The sequence below is a fragment of the Vipera berus genome (assembly GCF_964194415.1).
Source record: "Vipera berus genome assembly, chromosome: 1".
NCBI classification, from domain to species: domain Eukaryota; kingdom Metazoa; phylum Chordata; class Lepidosauria; order Squamata; family Viperidae; genus Vipera; species Vipera berus.
The window spans coordinates 327,386,390-327,410,119 of record NC_138202.1 but is presented as its reverse complement, the minus strand read 5'-3'; the positions used below and the strand labels follow the sequence as shown (position 1 = coordinate 327,410,119).

The 23,730-nt window shown below is 44.8% G+C and overlaps 1 protein-coding gene across 1 annotated transcript in view; it reads right to left on the bottom strand.

Moving 5' to 3' along the window:
- Nucleotides 1-1,420: 1,420 nt before the first annotated feature.
- The window catches only part of EML6 (EMAP like 6), a gene marked incomplete at its 5' end in the record, with an annotated part of 142,509 nt that continues 120,199 nt past the window's right edge, over nucleotides 1,421-23,730 (bottom strand). The window contains 12 exons of the mRNA XM_081320691.1: nucleotides 1,421-1,780; nucleotides 3,108-3,208; nucleotides 7,324-7,477; nucleotides 7,920-8,023; nucleotides 8,540-8,702; nucleotides 13,706-13,878; nucleotides 15,174-15,362; nucleotides 17,591-17,705; nucleotides 18,524-18,681; nucleotides 19,071-19,279; nucleotides 21,067-21,240; nucleotides 22,380-22,400. Of these exons, the coding sequence (XP_081176817.1) occupies nucleotides 1,756-1,780; nucleotides 3,108-3,208; nucleotides 7,324-7,477; nucleotides 7,920-8,023; nucleotides 8,540-8,702; nucleotides 13,706-13,878; nucleotides 15,174-15,362; nucleotides 17,591-17,705; nucleotides 18,524-18,681; nucleotides 19,071-19,279; nucleotides 21,067-21,240; nucleotides 22,380-22,400 (1,586 nt within the window). The 3' untranslated portion in view covers nucleotides 1,421-1,755. The remainder of the gene's footprint in view (nucleotides 1,781-3,107; nucleotides 3,209-7,323; nucleotides 7,478-7,919; nucleotides 8,024-8,539; nucleotides 8,703-13,705; nucleotides 13,879-15,173; nucleotides 15,363-17,590; nucleotides 17,706-18,523; nucleotides 18,682-19,070; nucleotides 19,280-21,066; nucleotides 21,241-22,379; nucleotides 22,401-23,730) is intronic.

The following is a 23,730-nucleotide window of genomic DNA, read 5'->3' as shown; positions in this document are numbered from 1 at the left end:
CTGTTGATATTAAGAGAGAAGGCTGAAATTTAGTAAAAATAAATAAAAAAATGAACATGGTGACATTTAGGGGAAAAAGTTGACTTTGTCAGCCCTCGTCTGTAGATTTTAGCACCATGAGCAGAAAGTAGGCAATGGCAGGAGACGATGTTATATCCTGCAGTATCTGAAAAGTTTTCAAAAGGCACTTTGTAGAAAAATGGCAAAAAGAATTCCATCTAATACACTTAATGGAAGAGGGGAGAAAAATGGAAGAGGGGAGAAAGCATTGCTAATTAATTCATTTTAAAAAAAAAATAGCCACAAACCAAAGCCTACTTTATCATAATGTATCCTGTCTCTAATATGCTTTAGGAATGACAGAACAAGTTTAAGAAATAAGAAAGCTTGTCTTCCCTATTTTCACACTGAACTCTCATTTTTTAAGACTGCTGAAGCCTTATCTCTACAATAGACTGAGTCAGGGGTCCCAAATCCATGGCTCTTGAAATAATTCGGTGTGTCCCATTACTTAAGACCTTGCAACCCGAGGTCAGGGACCTATGTACAGATGGGTATGCAGGCACCAAAACGACTCATTTCAAACCAACCTTACAGTTTTCTTGGCAACAACTGAGCCTGGTTGGTTGGGCTGTGCAATCCGTGCTCCAATGCCTATTACACTGGCAGCACTGGCTCCAAGAACACATGGTCTGAGGCAGCACTGAGATCTCCAGGGGCCTGGAATGGAGAAGGTTGGAGAAGGGGGCCTGGTCTGGCTGCCTTGCTGTGAGTTCCTATGCCAAGCAAGGCATCAACCAACAAGTGGAGGAGAGTTTGGCCAGTTGAAAGACAAACAGGCAATAGGACAAAAGTGGTGGTGAATGAAGAAAAGCTGAAAGAAAGAGAAGCCTGCTCAATAAAAAGAAAAGAAGAATTTTGGCTGCTCTTGATGGGAGGGGGCATGACGGCTCAGGGATTAAGACACTGGGCTTATCAGCTGGAAAGCTGACAGTTTGAGACCCGAGTGCCGCACAATGGGATGAGCTCCCGTCACCCCAACTCCTGCCAGCCTAGTAGTTTGAAAGCATGCAAATGAGAGTACATAAATAGGTAAATAGGTACTGCTTCAGCACAAACGTTACTGCGTTCAGTATTTTCATGCTGGCCACATGATGAGGAAAGTGTCTCTCATGCAATGCAGGCTCCCTCAGCAAAGATCAGCATCGCCCCTTTGAGTCAGTCATGACTGGACAGGGGGAACCTTTAAACCTTAAGCCTTTAGTGGGATGGGGCTAGCCCTAGCTGATACTGTTCTTAAAATAGCTGTCTTGCAAGTAACTTTGCTTTGTAATAAAGTTTGATTTAAAAGCACATTATATTTATGTCATATGACATATGTGATACTTTTCATTTTGGACTTAATTCATGCACAGAAAGTTTTTAGTCTTGTGGCCGTCAGCCTAAGACTCACATGGCACTTGTGACAATTTGAGTTTGAGACCCTGATCTTGGCATTGTATTCCTGAATATTTAATTTGGCAAGAGAGATTTTAGTATATATTAGAATAATTAAAGTCAGTACCAAATTATGTAATATTTGATTTCCCCATGGTTGCATATATTGGGATATATTACATAGTCTAATTGTGTCTTTCATAAATAATAAATAGTTTGTAATCCCAGCCATACTGAGATCTTGAACGGTTTCCATGCATTACTGTTTGGCACTGAAATGGCAGTGGTGACAAGAATGATCCAGTAGAGTTGTGACCTTTAAAGACATCGCCATACAAATATACTGAAGAAGAAGAAAAATAACATGTTATTACAAATAAACACAGATGTGGCTAAAATTGTATTGCAAGCTTGTTCTCCACCCATCCACCCCCATAATTCACCACATTTAAAACAAGAAATGCCAACTAACAAGAATTAGTTTCCCACTACTGCCACACACAGATAATTTTTACAAAGACCATGACATGAACATAATGTCAAATGCGTGTGCCTGCCCCCATCAGAATTCTTTAAGCATCTATTGCAGCTTAATAAAAGACAGCTAGAGAAGCTAAAATACATGGAGTAAATGGAGGTTTTCTATTGTAAATAGATGGTATTAATTGCTTGCGTTTTACATATTCTTGATCTGGAGACCCCCTGTAATAAACCAGATTAAGCAAACTGCCATTTTATAGACTAAGAATTGGTAAATGAAAGAGGGGATACCTTTAATTTATTTGGGTTTACATGCCATGGTGGGTGCAACCTTCTATTCTACTGTATGTAGATCACTGAACAGAGAGGAAAAACTAACCGCCGTCTGCCAAAACAAGTGCATGGGCTATGTATCCCGATGGATTCTGTATAACAGGGTCCTTGATGCAAGTGAGCCTCAATTCTGTAATTTTGGGGGCAGTGCAGTATTCCATTCACTTGGTTGAATAAAATACATGCCTCTCACTTATTTTCCCCACCCTATTTGTTCTCTTTTTTCTCACAGAAGCTATGAGGAGGTGTTCTAAAAGATGAATAGCTTCAGCTCTTCTGTAACTAACCATGCTCTATTATAGCAGTCATTTAGTTGTCAAACTAGTCTTCTGAAAAGTACAAAAAGGACCTAGTTGTAAGTAGTTGTTCAAAAAGATGAGTGAATCAGACTTTTTATTTGGTAACAAACCACGAAGAAAATAAAAATATATGGGGGATACTGCCTTGCTAGCAATCCAGCAGAAGCAGTTGACAACCCATATTCTCTGTAACCCATTACACATTACCCAGAAAGGTTTTACTACGGTGGTTTTCTTTGAACCACCACAGTTTACAGAAAAAAGTTGCAGACTTTTCACAGCAAAGATTCAGAAGAATCTGCGTATCTTTTTTAAAATCACTTCTAACTATATTTATATTTGGCTATATTTTGATTTTGCGCTTTTCCCTTAAGGAACTCAAGTTATGACTGAACTCAGCATCATAACAGCCCTCAGGAGAATGACATGATGATATTATTAAGACTTCTCAGTTAGGTGCAGATGAAGGTGAACCAGAGCTTGGCTTTCTCCCATTCAGCTCAAAATCTCCAGTCACACCACTTAACTAACTAAATGTTACACAATGCAAAATCTTACCTGCAGTCATTTCCTCCTGTGCTGATAACATACTTGTCATCATGAGAAAAGCGTATGTTGGTGATGTGTGCAGAATGACCAAAGTAACGCTTATGTTTGGCCTGTCAGGAAAAGAAACAATTTCTGGCACTGGACACAGTGTTACTTCACTTACAAATAGCCAGCCATATCTTCTTGCCACTAGAACACGGGTCGGCAACCCGCGGCTCCGGAGCCGCATGCGGCTCTTTAAGCCGTCTCCTGCAGCTCCCAGTCCTCCTCTGCCATTCTGGAAAAAAAGTGGGAATAAAAAAGTCCCATTGAGAGAATGGGGTGGTGGAGGTTTGGGGAGCTGCGTGCGCAGCTCTCCAAACTTCCACCCCCCAGTTTGGAGAGCTGCTGCTTTCGTCAAACATGGACGAAGGCAGCAGCTCTCCAAACGGGCGGCGGCGGTTTGGAGAGCTGCGCGCACAGCTCCCCAAACCTCCACCACCCCATTCTCTCAATGGGACTTTTTTATTCCCACTTTTTTTCCAGAATGGCAGAGGAGGACTGGGAGCCGCAGGAGACGGCTTAAAGAGGCGGTAGAGGTTTGGAGAGTGGCGGGCTGGAGAGCTGCGTGTGCAGCTCCCCAAACCTCCACCGCCCCATTTGGAGAGCTGCTGCCTTCATCCATGTTTGACAAGGCAGCAGCTCTCCAAACGGGCGGCGGCGGTTTGGAGAGCTGCGCGCACAGCTCCCCAAACCTCCACCACCCCATTCTCTCAATGGGACTTTTTTATTCCCACTTTTTTTCCAGAATGGCAGAGGAGGACTGGGAGCCGCAGGAGACGGCTTAAAGAGGCGGTAGAGGTTTGGAGAGTGGCGGGCTGGAGAGCTGCGTGTGCAGCTCCCCAAACCTCCACCGCCCCATTTGGAGAGCTGCTGCCTTCGTCCATGTTTGACAAGGCAGCAGTTCTCCAAACAGGTGACGGTGGTTTGGAGAGCTGCATGCGCAGCTCCGCCGCCACCTCTGCAAGCCTCCGCTGAGAGAATGGGGTGGTGGAGCGCTCCGCTGAGAGAATGGGGCAGTGGAAGCTTGCCGCCCATTTTCTCGGCGAAGACTTCTTTCGGGGGATCCAGCCTCTGCCGCCCCCTTCTCTCAGCTGCCCAGCTGAGAGAAGGGGGTGACAGAGGCTGGATCCCCCGAAAGAAGTCTCCGCTGAGACGAGAGAATGAGGCGGTAGAGCGCTCCGCCAAGTATGGGGCAGTGGAGGCTTGCTGCCCATTCTTTCGGTGGAGACTTCTTTCGGGGGATGCAGCCTCTGCCGCCTTCTCTCAGCTGGGCTCTGCCGAGACGAGAGAATGGGGCGGCAAGCCGCCGAGAGAATGCGGCGATGGAGCACTCCACTGGGAGAATGGGGCAGTGGAGGCTTGCCGCCCATTTTCTCGGCGGAGACTTCTTTCGGGGGATGCAGCCTCTGCTGCCCCCTTCTCTCAGCTGCCCAGGCCGACCCCTGCACTAGAAGATACAGGTTGATCTCAGCTACCGATCAACCAAATGGTTTCCAAGGTAAGGCACACTGACAAACATATACCAAAAAGGCAAAACAAGCTCACTTACAAATTTTTCAGTACATGGAAAATCAAAGAGTTTGACTAGCCCGAAGTCATCTCCAGAGACAATGTTCAAGCCAGCATGGGTCACACAGGCACAGTTGACATCTGCCTTATCTGCTCCCAGTCCTCCTCTGCCATTCCGGAAAAAAGTGGGAATAAAAAAGTCCCATTGAGAGAATGGGGTGGTGGAGGTTTGGGGAGCTGCGTGCGCAGCTCTCCAAACTTCCACCCCCCAGTTTGGAGAGCTGCTGCTTTCGTCAAACATGGACGAAGGCAGCAGCTCTCCAAACGGGCGGCGGCGGTTTGGAGAGCTGCGCGCACAGCTCCCCAAACCTCCACCACCCCATTCTCTCAATGGGACTTTTTTATTCCCACTTTTTTTCCAGAATGGCAGAGGAGGACTGGGAGCCGCAGGAGACGGCTTAAAGAGGCGGTAGAGGTTTGGAGAGTGGCGGGCTGGAGAGCTGCGTGTGCAGCTCCCCAAACCTCCACCGCCCCATTTGGAGAGCTGCTGCCTTCATCCATGTTTGACAAGGCAGCAGCTCTCCAAACGGGCGGCGGCGGTTTGGAGAGCTGCGCGCACAGCTCCCCAAACCTCCACCACCCCATTCTCTCAATGGGACTTTTTTATTCCCACTTTTTTTCCAGAATGGCAGAGGAGGACTGGGAGCCGCAGGAGACGGCTTAAAGAGGCGGTAGAGGTTTGGAGAGTGGCGGGCTGGAGAGCTGCGTGTGCAGCTCCCCAAACCTCCACCGCCCCATTTGGAGAGCTGCTGCCTTCGTCCATGTTTGACAAGGCAGCAGTTCTCCAAACAGGTGACGGTGGTTTGGAGAGCTGCATGCGCAGCTCCGCCGCCACCTCTGCAAGCCTCCGCTGAGAGAATGGGGTGGTGGAGCGCTCCGCTGAGAGAATGGGGCAGTGGAAGCTTGCCGCCCATTTTCTCGGCGAAGACTTCTTTCGGGGGATCCAGCCTCTGCCGCCCCCTTCTCTCAGCTGCCCAGCTGAGAGAAGGGGGTGACAGAGGCTGGATCCCCCGAAAGAAGTCTCCGCTGAGACGAGAGAATGAGGCGGTAGAGCGCTCCGCCAAGTATGGGGCAGTGGAGGCTTGCTGCCCATTCTTTCGGTGGAGACTTCTTTCGGGGGATGCAGCCTCTGCCGCCTTCTCTCAGCTGGGCTCTGCCGAGACGAGAGAATGGGGCGGCAAGCCGCCGAGAGAATGCGGCGATGGAGCGCTCCACTGGGAGAATGGGGCAGTGGAGGCTTGCCGCCCATTTTCTCGGCGGAGACTTCTTTCGGGGGATGCAGCCTCTGCTGCCCCCTTCTCTCAGCTGCCCAGGCCGACCCCTGCACTAGAAGATACAGGTTGATCTCAGCTACCGATCAACCAAATGGTTTCCAAGGTAAGGCACACTGACAAACATATACCAAAAAGGCAAAACAAGCTCACTTACAAATTTTTCAGTACATGGAAAATCAAAGAGTTTGACTAGCCCGAAGTCATCTCCAGAGACAATGTTCAAGCCAGCATGGGTCACACAGGCACAGTTGACATCTGCCTTATCTGCTCCCAGTCCTCCTCTGCCATTCCGGAAAAAAGTGGGAATAAAAAAGTCCCATTGAGAGAATGGGGTGGTGGAGGTTTGGGGAGCTGCGTGCGCAGCTCTCCAAACTTCCACCCCCCAGTTTGGAGAGCTGCTGCTTTCGTCAAACATGGACGAAGGCAGCAGCTCTCCAAACGGGCGGCGGCGGTTTGGAGAGCTGCGCGCACAGCTCCCCAAACCTCCACCACCCCATTCTCTCAATGGGACTTTTTTATTCCCACTTTTTTTCCAGAATGGCAGAGGAGGACTGGGAGCCGCAGGAGACGGCTTAAAGAGGCGGTAGAGGTTTGGAGAGCGGCGGGCTGGAGAGCTGCGTGTGCAGCTCCCCAAACCTCCACCGCCCCATTTGGAGAGCTGCTGCCTTCGTCCATGTTTGACAAGGCAGCAGTTCTCCAAACAGGTGACGGTGGTTTGGAGAGCTGCATGCGCAGCTCCGCCGCCACCTCTGCAAGCCTCCGCTGAGAGAATGGGGTGGTGGAGCGCTCCGCTGAGAGAATGGGGCAGTGGAAGCTTGCCGCCCATTTTCTCGGCGAAGACTTCTTTCGGGGGATCCAGCCTCTGCCGCCCCCTTCTCTCAGCTGCCCAGCTGAGAGAAGGGGGTGACAGAGGCTGGATCCCCCGAAAGAAGTCTCCACTGAGACGAGAGAATGAGGCGGTGGAGCGCTCCGCCAAGTATGGGGCAGTGGAGGCTTGCTGCCCATTCTTTCGGTGGAGACTTCTTTCGGGGGATGCAGCCTCTGCCGCCTTCTCTCAGCTGGGCTCTGCCGAGACGAGAGAATGGGGCGGCAAGCCGCCGAGAGAATGCGGCGATGGAGCGCTCCACTGGGAGAATGGGGCAGTGGAGGCTTGCCGCCCATTTTCTCGGCAGAGACTTCTTTCGGGGGATGCAGCCTCTGCCGCCCCCTTCTCTCAGCTGCCCAGGCCGCCCCCTGCACTAGAAGATACAGGTTGATCTCAGCTACCGATCAACCAAATGGTTTTCAAGGTAAGGCACACTGACAAACATATACCAAAAAGGCAAAACAAGCTCACTTACAAATTTTTCAGTACATGGAAAATCAAAGAGTTTGACTAGCCCGAAGTCATCTCCAGAGACAATGTTCAAGCCAGCATGGGTCACACAGGCACAGTTGACATCTGCCTTATCTGCGTTTCGGGGCCAAATACCAATGACTTCATCCCCAAGGATGCTGCTCCAAAGGAGAAAAATCAACTAATTAGTGAGGACATTTCAGTAAAATGTCTTTGGGAGTATAGGCTATATAAAAAGTATTTTTAAATAACATACTTTGGGCGCTGTTGAAAGAATGGAATGGAATGCCTGTAGCAAATTCAAGAGGAGAGGGGCATTTTCTAAGTGTCACTATTCTAAGTGGATTAGTCTCTCACTATCTGCTCACTTAACCTGCATTCTTGTCATTGCCTGCTGTTTTTTTTCATCTCTCAAGAGGTGGTGGTCTCCCCTTTAAGGGATGTGCTCTAGTGGAAGATAGACAGTCATCTGTCAGGAACTGATTCATTTGGATTCCAACCTAAGCAGATGATCAGACTCAATGGCCTAAGTAGCCTCTCCCAATTCTGATATGATGATGTACGTTTATGCTCCTTGAATAGAGCTTTGTGCTACATCACCTTGTCCAGGTGGCCCAGGTGATCTTTCCAATAAATGATGTATCTGTCACTTGCTTTCCTAGTGGCACCTCATGGACTTGCCGTTTGTAGGCACCAGTTGATACCTAAGAAAGGAAATGAATCAAAATGATCATATGGACAGTGCTGAAATACTGTATATAGTTCTTCCAAAATCATTCCAGAGTGATAATTTTTGGTTCTCCCTGCATATTTTATTATATAAAATGTTAAAAGGTCTAACTGAACAGTGTTAGACTGTTCATAAATATTCATGGCAAATTTAGAATATATATGCTTGATTTATGAAACTACTTCTCATACTTCCAGCAAATCAGAGCCTATAAATTTGTCTCATTTGACATTTTAAAAATCTGAGTCAGTTTATAAGTCAATCTAAACATAATAGTTATGGCACTTTATATCTCAATTTAAGTTCATTTCTGTCTCTGCCAGTTCTTCCTTCCTGATGCTTACTGTTCTGGAATATCAGTATCATAAACGAGAGGAATAGGAAGGGGTTATGAAATTTAAGATGTGTACCTCCTGCTCTTCTCGACCTGAGGTATGAATTTTTGTTTGGATCAGGAAGGTTGTTTGTTAACTGAAAGAAAAAACTTTACCTGAATGTATTTGCCATCTGCTGAAAAATCCATCTGAATGACAAAACTTGGGATGTCTTTGCAATAGCCAATTCTATTCAAGGTGGTGCCTTGTGTGAGGTCATAAAAGTCGACAGTATGTTCTTGTGAACCCACTGCCAAAAACTGGTTATCCAGGCTGATTCTAGAAAACAACAAAACAAAAAGAAGGTTCTAGACTAGAGCTTTCTGAGATGACAGTGATATTAAAAAAATTAAAATGCAATTCACTAAAATACAATCTGGATAAAATCATATCTGATAAAATCATATAAAATACAAATTTAAAACACCATATAAATAGGCAGTAGCACAGTGGTCATGCAAAACATAAGAATTAAATTACAGTTAAAAGTCAATTAAAAATTGTGGGAAAATAGAAAGGTTTTCACGTGGTACCAAAATGAAGGTGCTAATGGGTATAAGTCTCAATGGGGAAGCCATTCCATTAATGGGGCACCACCATAGAAAATGCTCTTCAATGTGTAGAAGCTCACATCACCTCATGTTTATGAAGAAGCCTGGAGGAGGGCCTCATTTAGTATCTTAAGTTCTATTTAGGTACACACAGAAGAAAACACTTCTTCAGGTAATCATTAACCATTACACGAAATGAGCCATAGCTGTACGTTCATTCTGAAAGCATTTCATGTAATGCTCTGAATTTTTAGAAGTAGATAAGAGTCAAAGAGCATCTCTGTGTTCCTGAAAAGAAAAAGCTACACCCCACTGCCCCTTTCTGGTTAGTAAGGCATGATGAGTGAGAAGTCAGTGCCAATGGATCTGGACTTTCAGCACATTTTTTTTTTGCCACCTCTTGGAGCTCCCCAAGATTGTACCACTAAATCATGGCAATTCAATTGTTTTGCTGTTTTTACTGTTAATCTCTCAATCCTGCCCTCTCATAGGCTGCAGAGTCTAATCTTGTCTTTCCAACCATAAGGCCATTACAGTCTTTGCTAAAAAGAAATACAATAAAAAAGGGCAACGCTTGCCGCCAAATAGTAGTTTTGCCTCTGTTCTAATGCAGGCTTTCCCACCACTGCTGTTCCAAACAGCCCAGAAAGCTTCACATAAGCTTGTGGAACTAGCAAAGGGCTGTACAAATGACACTGAGGAGAATGTTTCTTATCCATAGGCAGGATAACTGGGAAATATCCAAATGTAATTTTAATACCCATTATCAATCTAGAACTTTTATTTATTCAACCCAAAATATGCTTATTTTGAAATTCTACTACTGAAGTGAGAGGGTTTTATTTTTTTACAGTCCTCCCCCTCCCCCTAACCCTAACCCTAACCCTGATAGTATACAACTTTGTGCTTTTCTCCACAGTTCTTTGCAGTTCTTTGCAGTTGAGAGATGGCTGGGCACGGGTAGGGGCCTCCGACGTAAACCTAATAAGAGGCCCCTGGTTTGTTTTTTGTCGAAATTTTTTCGGGGGTTAGGGAGGAGGGAGGGTACTTCTTTTGGTTGTTTGGACGAGGGGGGCAGTCCAACAACCTCTGTTCAGGCCAGTGCTGAGGCGGATTGCGGGGGGGAGGAGCGGGGGTCGGTTGCTTCTGGGGCTCCAGGGCCAGTCGTGGGATTACCTATTCCCACGACGTTAGGGAATGGCAGCAGGTGTAGGAACAGAGGGCCGTATCGATCTCTGGGAAGGTCTCTCCGCTGCTTACAAGCGGTGAGGCACTCCGACCCTCTGGCTCCGTCCCGAGGTCCCGGGAGTGAGGATGTGCAGCCTCCTGAGCTCCGGCTGGTGTACTTGAATGCCAGGTCTGTCGTTAATAAAGCTCCTCTCGTCCGTGACTTGGTCGAGGGTGAGCAGGCGGACCTGGCTTGCATCACGGAAACTTGGTTGGGCCCAGAGGGCGGTATTCCTCTGGTTGATCTTTGCCCACCAGGTTTCCGGGTGCTACACCGGCCTCGGGCTCAGGGTAGGGGTGGGGGAGTGGCTGTTGTTATGAGGGAGACCTTGTGTCCACGGGAGGCCACCGTTCCCCAGATAGTCGGGTGTGAGTCTCTCTTCTTGAGCTGCGGCCCTGGTGCGCAGTTGGGCTTGCTGCTGGTGTACCTTTCGCCTAGTCACGCAGCAGCAGCCCTGCCTGAGCTTCTCGATGTCCGCTCTGGGTTGGTGATTGAGTTCCCGAAACTTATAGTTTTGGGGGACTTCAATCTACCATCTCTGGGAGGATCATCTGAGTTGGCTCGGGAGTTCATGGCTTCCATGACGGCCATGGACCTGACGCAAGTAATTTCGGGACCGACTCATGAGGGAGGCCACACCCTTGACCTAGTTTTCTTATCTGGACGGTGGTTAGATGATCTTGGTGGGGGCTCCCCAATTGTTATGCCCCTGTCATGGACCGATCATCATCTCCTGCGGCTGGTCTTCCGTTTTGCCACCCCCCGCCGTGGGTGTGTGGAACCTATCAAATGGTACCGCCCCAGACGCTTAATGGATCCCCAGAGGTTCCAGGCGGCGCTGGGGTCCCCACCTGCCTCCCTTGCTCACAGCTCGGCAGACGCCTTAGTGGAAGCCTGGGAAAGGGCGGCCACTGAGGCTCTTGACCGAGTTGTACCCCTGCGGCCCCTGACCCGGTGCAGATCCCGTCGAGCCCCATGGTTCTCCGTGGAGCTCCGGGAGATGACGCGTCGGAGACGGGGCCTAGAGAGCGGTTGGAGATCCAGCCGATCCGAATCCGATCGATTGCGACTAAGAACCTACACTAGGTCTTATCTCGCTGCGATAAGGGAGGCGAGGTCTAACCACTTCGCCACCCTTATCGCGTCCGCAGATAATCGCCCGGCCGCCCTGTTTAGGGTGACTCGCTCCCTCCTGAATCAGGAGGTGAGGGAGGATCCCTTGCAGGGTCGTGCCGAGGAGTTTAACCAGCATCTGTCGGACAAAATCGCTCGGATTCGGATCGGTCTGGACTCTGACTGGGCAGAGTCTGTCGAGCAGGACACGGGTGGTCTTGTCGATATCACCTGGGAGGAGTTTGATTCTGTGACTCCGGAGGAAGTGGACAGGATCATGGGGAGGCTGAGCACCACCACATGTTTATTGGACCCGTGCCCTTCCTGGCTGGTCTATGCAGCCCGGGAGAGGACACGCAGCTGGTTCCAGGCAGTTATATCGGCTTCTTTGAGTGAGGGTAGCTTCCCCGCCGTCTTGAAAGAGGCGGTGGTGAGGCCTCTCCTCAAGAAGCCTGCCTTGGACCCAGCTGTATTGAACAACTTTCGTCCTGTCTCCAACCTTCGCTTTCTTGCGAAGGTTGTTGAGAGTGTGGTGGCACATCAGCTCCCTCTGGTCCTGGATGAAGCGGATTATCTAGACCCGTACCAATCGGGTTTCAGGCCCGGGTACAGCACGGAGACGGCATTGGTCGCGCTGGTGAATGATCTCTGGAGGGCCCGGGACAGGGGGCATTCCTCTGTTCTGGTCCTATTAGACCTCTCAGCGGCTTTCGATACCATCGACCATGGTATCTTGCTGCGGCGTCTTAGGGGATTGGGAGTGGGAGGCACGGTTTTACAGTGGTTCTCCTCCTATCTCCAGGGACGCTTGCAGTCGGTGTTGGCAGGAGGGCAGAGGTCGACCGCGAGGTCTCTCATTTGTGGAGTTCCTCAGGGGTCGGTCCTCTCGCCTCTCCTGTTCAACATCTATATGAAACCGCTGGGTGAGATCATTCGTGGTTTTGGAGTTGGGTATCATCAGTATGCTGATGATACCCAGCTTTTCTTTTCGACCCCAAACCACCCCAGTGATGCCCTCACCGTGATGTCCCGTTGCCTGGAGGCGGTTCGGGTCTGGATGGGGAGGAACAGACTTCAACTCAACCCTGACAAGACCGAGTGGCTTTGCAAACCTTCATCCCGGGTTTATTCGGACATTCCATCTCTTTCTATGGGGGGCGAATTATTACCCCCCGTAGATAGGGCTCGCAACTTGGGAGTCCTCCTGGATTCACGGCTCACTCTGGAAGACCACATAGGAGCTGTGACTAGGGGGGCTTTCGCCCAGGTTCGCCTGGTGCGCCAGTTGCGGCCCTATCTAAGCCGGGATGATCTATGCACAGTCACTCACGCGCTCGTGACCTCTCGAGTAGACTACTGCAACGCTCTCTACATGGGGCTGCCCTTGAGGACCACCCGGAAGCTCCAACTGGCACAGAATGCAGCCGCGAGAGTTGTGTTGGGAGTTTCCCGATACTCCCATGTTACACCTCTGCTCTGTGAGCTGCATTGGTTGCCAGTTGTCTTCCGGGTGAGATTCAAGGTACTAGTCATGGTGTTTAAAGCCCTACATGGCAGGGGTCCGGAGTACCTCAGGGAACACCTGCTGCCGGCGTCAACTTCCCTCCGCCCTGTACGTTCCCACAGAGAGGGCCTCCTCAGGGTGCCACCGGTCAGAGAATGTAGATTGGTGGCCCCCAGGGGGAGATCTTTCTCTGTGGGCGCCCCGGAGCTATGGAACCAGTTACCGGTTGAGCTCCGGACGGCGCCCGATCTTCGCTCCTTTCGCCGCGATCTGAAAACATACCTGTTCGAACAAGCCGGCCTGGCCTGAGGGGGGATTGGTGGGGTTTTTACTATCACTTTATTGGGGTTTTATTAATGTATTTATTGTTGGGCATGTATTTAATTACTTTTTAATTTTTGTAGCTTTGTGTTTTATTCTTGCCCTGTACACCGCCCTGAGTCCTTCGGGAGAAGGGCGGTATACAAATATTAATAAATTAAATTAAATTAAAGTTCCAAGATTTGCTATTGCAAAGGACAGGATGGGGATTTTTTTTCATCTTTTACATTGCCTGAAGATTTCCCTCCCTTCCTCCATTTATAGATAGAATCATAAGGCTATGCAGTTCAAACAATATGTCTCCAGGCTCACGTTGGATGAGTTTGGCTCACTGCTTAGAATTCTGGGGGAAGAGAAGTACTCTTAAGACCTTGTTCTCTGTGTGAGTTATCTTTTCTTGCTGATGTAATCTCAGCTAGAATATTTTCAGTGCAGCCACTTCAGCCATTAAGCTGCAAGCCACTATCAAATGGCACGAAGCCAAGAACATCAGCAGTGATGGAATAAATAGACACACTTCTGCTCTTTCTCTTTCAAGCATTATCTACTTTGCCTGCTAAAATACCTGATATCCTGGATAGCAGATTTTCTATCCCTTTTTTTGCCCCAAACTTTAAGACTGTTGACAAGTAAAATAATAAACTCTCCATTCTTCATGCCAATAGCAACCATCTCGCCATCTGGACTGTAGGCAGCACATCTTGCAGCGTGGCCCAGATTAACTTTATTCAGAAGTTTCTGCAGGACAGAAATGATGGTATTTGGTTACAGTGGCTCACATTATTTATAATTTGTATTCTTTTGCTTTAGAATTAAAACGTCTCATAGCACTCACTCTCTCTCTCTCTCTCTCTCTCTCTCTCTCTCTCTCTCACACACACACACACACACACACACACACACACACACACACACACACACACAGAGGGAGAGAGAGAGAGGGAGAGAGAGAGAGAGGGAGGGAGGGAAGGAGGGAGGGAGAGAAAGAGAAGCTAAATGCAAGGGGGAGTGGCTATATTGTAAATGTTTGAAACGACTATAAAGGATTGGGCATGAGTATGAAACTAAGATCCTCCCTGTGTCTTGGAGTTAACAGTGGGAGAACTGAAACTCACTTTGGATGAGATGGTATTGCCACTGAATTTGCAGCCTAGGCTTGATGATTGGGAGTTTTGACTTATTAAGACAAGGTTGTATTTCCCCTTCAGGATCAGATTCATAATTTGGGAGTCCTTTTGGATCCAGCATTGGTACTGGTCAGTCATAGTAAATTGATGCCAGCAGGAGACATTTATTAGCTTTAGTGATAGATTTGGTGCACCCATTCCTAGAGTTCAGAGATGTAGCAAATGCACTGATCACACAACATGATTTGGAAACTGCAATTGGTCCAGAATGCAGCTGTGCGGACAAGTCATATTGCTCCCACAGGTTCAAACAGCTGTTTCTTACTGTTTAAGGTACCCACAATGGTCTATGAAGTGTTTTATAGTGATAGTTTTTAATTGTTATAGTATATTCAATTTTAAGTTGAATTTTAGATTTTGTAAGTTGTCTAGAGCCAGAATAATGTAATAACATGTAATGTCTTTTCCTCTAAGATAAGACTGGAAATAATGATTTTTCATAAACAGCAAATCCAATTTTCTCAATACTGAAAGTATGGTTGATGGAAGAATCAACTTTGATTGATGTTTTATTAATGTCAATAATGTTCAATTAAATGCTTTTAATATTCATAATGTGCTTTAAGTATTTTTACACGTACCGTGTAAGTAATCATTATTAGCTGCAATAATAGATATTGAGGATCTATTTTGAATTTATACACTTCATAAATTTCACCGCAAACAGAAAAACCTATGAAATACAATGGACATTGAGGTTGAAATCCTAAGCATAATTACAGTGAACATATTCTGAGTATGAATATATAAAATTCCTCTGGGAATGTGCAGTGATAAAGTGTAGCAGCAGCCAAGAATTCTGATAGATTGCAAGCTTATTCTGTACTCTGGACAAGGACTTCTTACTTTATCACAAAGGTCCCAGATCCGTGCAGTTCCATCATTACTAGCAGATATAAAGATATCTTTGGATGGATGAGTTGCCAGGCCCCAAATTTCTCCTTCCATGTGGCTATCAATTAGAAGATTAGATGCACCATTTTTTTCTCCAACTTCAAGGATTTCTCCATCTTTGGTCCCCACTAAAATTTTACCCTGTAGACATTTCAAAGGCACGTTGGATTAGAAAAACAACATACAGAGGATTCTTTGTTCAATATTTTTGTTGTTCAATTAAAAGCGGGGAGAATAGGAGGGAAGAAGCAAAAGAGTACAAGGACAGCAGTCTGTGAATTGGATTTTCTGACACAATTTACAAATGTTTAATTTGTAATTGTTTTTCTTGCTTACCTCTCATGCTATGACCACATAACCTTAGGTAAATTTATCCTATACAATTCTAATGGTATTGGATCAGTTTATCTCAAAGATGATGTGAAATCTCTTCCTCAAAAATAGTTCCCAGAATTTTCAAGGGAATGGGAATTACACTGCAATAACTGCAATAGATTTTTTCTCTTATAAAGAAACATATAATAATAAAAATGCATAAGATAATGGCCAGAGGGTTAAAAGTCTTCTAAAAACTGTTGCCAAATTTTAATATCACTGAATGGGAGAGTATTAATTATAGTAAGTTGTAATGAAATTACATTTATATGTAACTATATAGAAAATTGTCCTGGTTCTGCCTGCTAGTTTTTGGAGTGGTGTTTTGCCCTCATTATGCCAGTCAAAACGTGGGACTAGAAAAAACTGCATACTCTGCACAGAATTATTGCGATTAACAGAAGATTTACTGTATAAGATACTTTCAGACAAGAGGCTTTTTTCAGGGGCTGCCCCAGTTCTATGGAATGTTTTAGCACAAGGCCAAGACGATCACTATATTGTTATTATTCTAGAAAGAGTATAACATTACTGTATCTTTTCCACCAGGATTTTGAAGAATAGCTTGTGCAATCTGAGGGCTATTACATACAGTATTCTTTCAGTACTTGTGATGTTAAGGTTGTTGGTTTTATGTTATATCTGGAACATTAAGTTTATATGATTATATATTTTTTATATTTTTTACTGTAAGCTTCCTGGAAACTATGATTGGGGTAGCATATTGGACACAATTCAGAGAATACACTTTGGTGTCAGTGGTTAACAGGCAATATGGGTATAATCATATCAAAGGCCACTCACTTGGTCAATTTCTGGAATTACATGGGACAATATCAGTGAGAACAGCAAACATTATATTTCCGTTATGCAGAATGATTGTTTTATTTAGTAATCTTTCTCTATTTTCCACTTTGTGATGCATGCATTTCTCAAAAGCAATTTCAAATCTGTAGTGGGACCATGGTAAAGTCAGTTTGGTCTAGGGATTAAGGCACCAGGCTAAAAAGTGGGAGGCCATGAGCTCTAGTCCTGCTTTAGCCATAAATGCCATGAAAGAGTGACCTTGGGCCAGTCACTCACTCTCAGCCCAACAAACCTCACAAATTTATGGTGATGGAAAATAGTAGGAGGAAGGTGTGTCGGATATGTTTGCCAACTTGAGTTATTGATAAAAATTATAAAACTGGGATACAAATAAATAAAATAATAATAAAATGGTAGCATATGTGGATTCTGTAGGATGAATGCTCTTCTCTTGCTATTTGTTTTTATATATCTTTATATTATATTGAAGGGACGCAGTGGCTCAGTGGGTTAGGATGCTGAGCTTGTCGATCAGAAGGTCGGCAGTTTGGCGGGTCGAATCCCGAGTGCCGCGTAACAGAGTGAGCACCTGTTACTCGTCCCAGCTTCTGCCAACCTAGCAGTTCGAAAGCACGTAAAAATGCAAGTAGAAAAATAGGGACCGCTACGGTGGGAAGGTAACAGCGTTCCGTGCGCCTTTGGCGTCTAGTCATGCCGGCCACATGACCACGGAGACGTCCTCGGACAAGCGCTGGCTCTTCGGCTTTGAAACGGAGATGAGCACCGGCCCCTAGAGTCGGAAACGACTAGCACGCATGTGCGGGGGAACCTTTACCTTAACCTATATTATATTGAGTTTATACACAACTACCTGAAGGTGACTGGGCATAAATATTCACTCAGAATTACCAGATATTCCACCAAGATAGTATTGAAATGATAACATGACAGCACTGGGACAAAAAGATTGCATTTTTCAAATTTTTCTTGAAATATCCTTGCTTGATTGGTGTTTGTAAGTATCTTTCTTGCATTTCTGATCGTCTCTATCCACTGCAGCTATTCAGCTTCCTCTTTTTAAGTGACAATCACCTGTTCAATCTCTTTAGATTCATTTAATACTCAGTATTAACATAAGACTCTGGTAAGGAGAGGAACAGGTAGTACATTTTGTGTGTTTCAGGTACCTTTCCTCGGCACACTGAGCGTACACATTCCACAATCTGTCCGGTCTCAAGTTGAAAGGCTCGGCAGCGCTTCATCTCTTGATCCCATAGTTTTACAGCCCCTCCTTCTTTAGTTCTGAAAATAGAAGAAAAATAAGAAATATTCCATTCTCCTCAAATCCTTACAATCCTGTAATACATTGACCATACAGTTTCCCTTACATCTACATAGATGTCTGATACCAAGCGGTAAATAAGGGAATTTACTCTATGTTTTCAGATGGAGGTAGCAAATACAGATGATGTATGGTGGAAATGCCTGACTGTAAATAGATGATGTATATAGCATACCGCCCTTGGAAACGATGGTTTCAAATAGATGGATGCCAGTATTTTTTAATATAAAAATTTAAACATAGCCATCTGTGAAAGAAAACTTTCACTTCTATTCTGGAGCATTCAAAACAGTTCTCAATGTGAAAAAAGAAGAATATATCTTCACATATCCTTCTAATAACTATAACTTTAATATATACATAAATACATCTATGTTTTTTCCCCAATCACTTCATTCTATTCTTCCTATCTTGTTTTCAGTTCTTTTTCTCAATGGTCAGTCTGAAGTTTCATTTCAGGTCTTTTAGTTTTGCTGACCTAAGTTGTTCAATCTGTATCATGTGAGGTTGCCAATTTGGCTACAGAAGCATTCGCTTTTAGATAGCTGGATCGTAATTAGAACCCAATATAGAACTACCAAAACATATTCTTTTTCTCAGCCCAACTACTGTTTTTTGCAGTGCATACTTGGACTGCTCAGGAAGCGAAGGATATTTAAGTAATATTTTTTTCAGTCTGCCATAAACCCTCACACTCCTTATTCTTATTTGGATTTCCTTCTGAAGGATACTTAGCTATATAAGTAACTGCACATAGAAAAGAGTTATAAATCCTTACGGTCTCTCTTTCCCTCCAGTAACTATGAGCCCATCGCGAAGAGTGGTGTACATCGTAAAGACTGGGCCAGTGTGAGCTTTTGCTACAAGTCGAATTAGAAAGTGATCTTTCCACACATAAACATCTCCATTGATGGCACCGGTGAAAGTGAGATTATTCTGAAAGAAACCACAATAATCTGCTTTGTAAATGCTATGAATTATTGGGTCTTACTACCTTTTGATATATTATCAATTCTTTGCTTCATATCCAGTTTTTAAAATAGAGATGGCTCCTCAGAACTAATGTGATTGCTATTCAAGCTTCGGTACTGAAACAGACATATTCCAGCAATAAAGACTTTGTATCTAGGATGAATTAAAAAACCGAATACTGGTTTTATTGGCATTATTCTGTAAAGAAAACATCGTATTATCTCTTTATGTTCATTTACATTTGCTCCCGAATACAACATGTTGACCACTGAAATCCTTTCTCATGAAATTGGTTTAATTTTTCTCTGCACAAATCACATAAAACAAGGAGGAGGAGGATGAAAATTACTTACTGCTCCAAATGCCACTGAAAGCATAGTTTGCATTTTGGAATCATCCAACGAACCTATTACTCCTTTTTTATAGAGCAAAGCACTTCCAGCAAGAGTCCAGAACTTCATGTGTTTTACTCCAACAGAAACAAACTGGGTATCAGAATCTGGACGAAACTCTACAACAAAGATCCTCTCTAGGTGACCTCCTCTGCTTGCAATTTTAGCACCTGTCGAAATGAGAGAAGACATTTTAATGTTTCAGAAACGTAAGTAGGTCACAACTGCAATCTGCCATCAGTCTAGACCTTGGGATCCCATTCTTAGGGTGCACATGGCTATTGGGGGAACTTCTATTTTAAAAGTGGTCCTGTCAATAGCTACTTGCCATCCCAGTTATGGTAGTTCTCCATTCATTCCAGCTTCAGAAGAATCATCCTTTCAAAACCAACTGCTGGTACGTAAGTGGGAGAGGCTATTCTACTCATGTTATAAAGGGAAGCAGGTAACAAGTCCTGGAAAATACTGCTTAGCAGGAGTCTTCCTTCCCTTTCCCATCATGTCATCACCACAGACATTGGCGGGTGAGGAAGATTCTAGAAATTTAATATATATATTTTTGCTTTTTAGCTAAATCAAATGTAGTGTATATATTGTAGTATTTTTCTTTATAATGCTTGTTATAAGAAGTTTCAAAAAGATTGTTATTCTGAAAGGTGCATGGATGAATAAATTTCCTGGGCAACTAAATGGGAAAGAATACTCAAGGGATTGTGGGATCACTGGCCTTTTATATGATCCAGCACAATTCTTTTTATATTCTTATTTCTTTGTGATGTTTCCGAAAAAGTGCAGAGTGATTTTATTCTTTGGTATTCAATCTTTTATGCTACATTATTTTTTTAAAATATTCTGTTGGATATGGTTGTATTATCATTGTTGTTACTATATCTTCCTTACAGATAGTTGATGATCCAAAATACTATCAATAAATATATAGCTAGTTAGATACCGTATTTACTTGAGTATAAGCCGACTCGAGTATAAGCCGAGACCCCCAATTTCACCCCCAAAAACTGGAAAAAGTTATTGACTCGAGTATAAGCCGATCCGCCGTTCTGCAAGCCTCCGCCGCCGGCGGAGGCTGGATCCGTGCTCTGCAAGCCTCTGCCGCCAGCAGAGGCTCGATCCGCCATTTTGCAAGCCTGAATACACAGGAATACCCTGTGTGGCCGCGGCTCTCGGGGAAGCCCTGGCTGTCCGCTTCCTCGCTCCACGCTGCCATTCGGGGCCTGCGCGTTCCCCGGGCAAATCGCGGCGCCCAGCAGGCGAGGAAACACGCCCGCTCCAGTCGCCCCCCCTTCCCTCAGGAGACGCGAGGGACTTGCGCGCGGCCGAGGCTTCGGTGCTTCCAGGATTGCGCGCACCTCTCCCAAGCCGCCGCCGTCCGGAGACCTGCCGAAGTTTGGGGAGGTTTGGGGAGGTGCGCGCGCACCTCCCCAAACCTCCCCAAACTTCGGCAGGTCTCCGGACCTCCGCGCCCTGCCTGCCTGCTTCTTTCCGCTGCGGAAAGAAGCAGGCAGGCAGGGCGCGGGGGTCCGGAGACCTGCCGACGTTTGGGGAGGTTTGGGGAGGCGCGCACCTCCCCAAACCTCCCCAAACGTCGGCAGGTCTCCGGACGGCGGTGGCTTGGGAGAGGTGCGCGCGATCCCGGAAGCACCAAAGCCTCGGCTGCGCACAAGTCCTCGGTAAGTTTTTTTGTTGACTGGAGTATAAGCCGAAGTGGAATTTTTCAGCCCAAAAAGTGGGCTGAAAAATTCGGCTTATACTCAAGTATATACGGTATATATCAATGTAATGTGCTTAAACCTTAATTGACATTAGGTAGTGAAAAGACAGAGAGAAAAGTACAAAAACAGAAATATTTTTTTCTAATAAAAAAACAACAATTATGCTACTGTGTATTTAATGTGCAATTTGGATATAAAATTAATAAGAATGAAGATTGGAAACATACCATCCTGCCATCTCCATACTGTGATTGTATGCTCTGGATCAACTCCTAGAGACACCAGAAGTTTGCCAGTTGCACTGAAGTTGACATAGTTCACTCCTTTAGAATGGAAGCAACGCAGCATAGAGAGAGTCTGCTTAGTCATTGCATCCCATATGTGAATAGACGGTGTGGTACCTAATTGTTTTTAATGAGGGAGAATTAAGAAAACATTATTTAAGTTTATAACTCTTCAAATGAAAGTACATCTTCTTTAAAAAAAAGCAATTATGCAGTATTGTCAGGCTCCCAAAATCAACAATGACAGGTGGTGATTCCTCCAAGTAGGTTTCTTTATTGTACCATATCCCAAGGCAACTGGACTTTCTTTTGTTTTCCCTTGAGGACATTTCACTTCTCATCCAAGAAGCTTCAGGATGGAAGGCTGAGTCAACCTTGAGCAGTCACTTGGTTGTTGGCACTCTTTCTGGGAGTCATTGGTTTGTCTGTATCCTCAGGGTCACCTGAATAATGCAAATGGGTGTGGAAGCTTCTTGGAACTGCTGAAAGGACTGTGTTGTAAACAGGAAATAGGTGGTGTCATAACTGTTCTTTCAGTAATTCCAAGAAAATTCCACACCTATTTAGGTGACCCTGAAGGCACGGATAAACCTCCATGTGGCCTAAATGACTCTCAGAGAGAGTGCTAACAACCAGATGACTGCAAGGAATATAAATCCTTCCATTCCTCACCATTCAGTCACAAATGAAGAAGCTTCTTGGATGAGAAGTGAAATATCTTCAACAGAAAACAAAGAAAGTCCAGTTGTCTTTTGAAATAGCACCTTTAGGATAACCATGATCTGGATGACTAAGACTCTCCATGGGCATTTATTGTTCTATACTTATAGACAAAATTCTCACAAACTGAAGCATCCTATTATTTACATAAAGCATATATTTTGAGACTATTATGGAGGAACTCGCTTCATCCTCTTTTTCTCAGATAAACTATCTGAACTGAGTTACCTCTTACTCCTCTGGAATGCACCACCCCCTCCTGGGAATCTGGCTAGCTATACTCTAACACAAATATAGACAAAACATTAAAGGTAGTCCAGAATTGTAACAATAGCATGGGACTTAAGGTTAGACAGAATTATTAGATTCTATGAAATGATAAATTGTAAGATAAAATGAAATATTTATGGATAAATGCACAAAGAAAGGGTTGATTTGTTGATGTTCATCTTGTATCTCTAAGTGACACAGATACAACAAATGAGCATGAAAATGGTAACTGTATTGACAAGACCTTAAAAAGGAGAAATCCTTACCTGGAAATTCTGCCATATTACCTGCATGATGAGGGATATGACAAATATGGAAGCATCAGGGAAAAACAATAGCTGAAATAAGTTTAGATTTCTAATGCTGAAGTTCTCAACATCAGCACCAGAAAAATATACTGAAGTTAAAAAAACAATAACAACAACATGAGTATGGATATAAAAAAACAAGCAAAAATATTGTTGAATTAGGTGTCCAATATAATGCTTGTAATAGGAAAAAAAGCAAGGTTTGTGCTGATGTTGTATCCTATTATAGAAATAAGAATTCCAATGGAAATGCATATGGAACAGTGTTTACCGCTTCTATCTGCTTAAGAATTAAGGACATTATTTTGAGAATAGGGATGATTTCCCCCCCATCACCTCTTTTCTTAGTAATCAATTCCATTATTTTACTTAAACATATCAATCAATTAAATCAATAAAAGAAAACATTAGCACTCCCCTTAATGGTGGTCATACCAACCAGGGTTCCTATTTAACTGAAATGTATCCTATATTGTAAGAGTTTAATGAGAACAACTATTTGAGAAATATCTAGCATAGGGGACCTTATTAAGAGCTACTCAGAGTTTCAAATAGGCATCGTCACAAAAGCCTTTCCTGAATAATAGCTTAGAAACAGAGCATGCTCCTTAAATTAATATTGTCAAAATGTATACCCATATTATTATCGCTCCTCAAATTTGTTAACAATTTTAGCAAAAATGCTTCCTGAGACCTTAGAAAAGGCTACTGTATTTTCCCGCGTATAAGACTACTTTTTAACCCATGAAAATCTTCTCAAAAGTCAGGGGTCGTCTTATACGCCGGGTGCTGAAAATTTAGGGATAGGGCTGGCTGGAAAACCTGGAGCGGATGTCCCATTTAGTCTGCGCAGGGAAAGCGGGACCAATTGGAGAAGAAGCTGCAGTCTGTGATTTTTTACAGGCTGGGGTCTGGGCGTCTTTCCTTCTAAAGTTGAAGAGCAGCTGTAGTATATCCCAACTTGAAAGGCAGGTGGGGAAGGCAGCAGCCAGAGCAGCGGCTTAGCTCTAAGGACACATTTGACTCAGGAACTGGGCGAGCGGGCTGGAAAACCTGGAGCGGATCTCCCATTTGGTCTTTTTTTTTTAAAAAATCCCATTTATATCCTGCCCTTCTCCGAAGACTCAGGGTGGCTTACAATTTAAAGCACAAATCAATGTGCTTAGCAATAGCCTTCATTCTGTGTATATGCCTGTTTATTAGGGCTTTCACCCCCCCCCAAGCAGCATTATTACAAAGTCAGCTTATTGCCCCCAACAATCTGGGTCCTCATTTTACCTACCTTGGAAGGATGGAAAGCTGAGTCAAC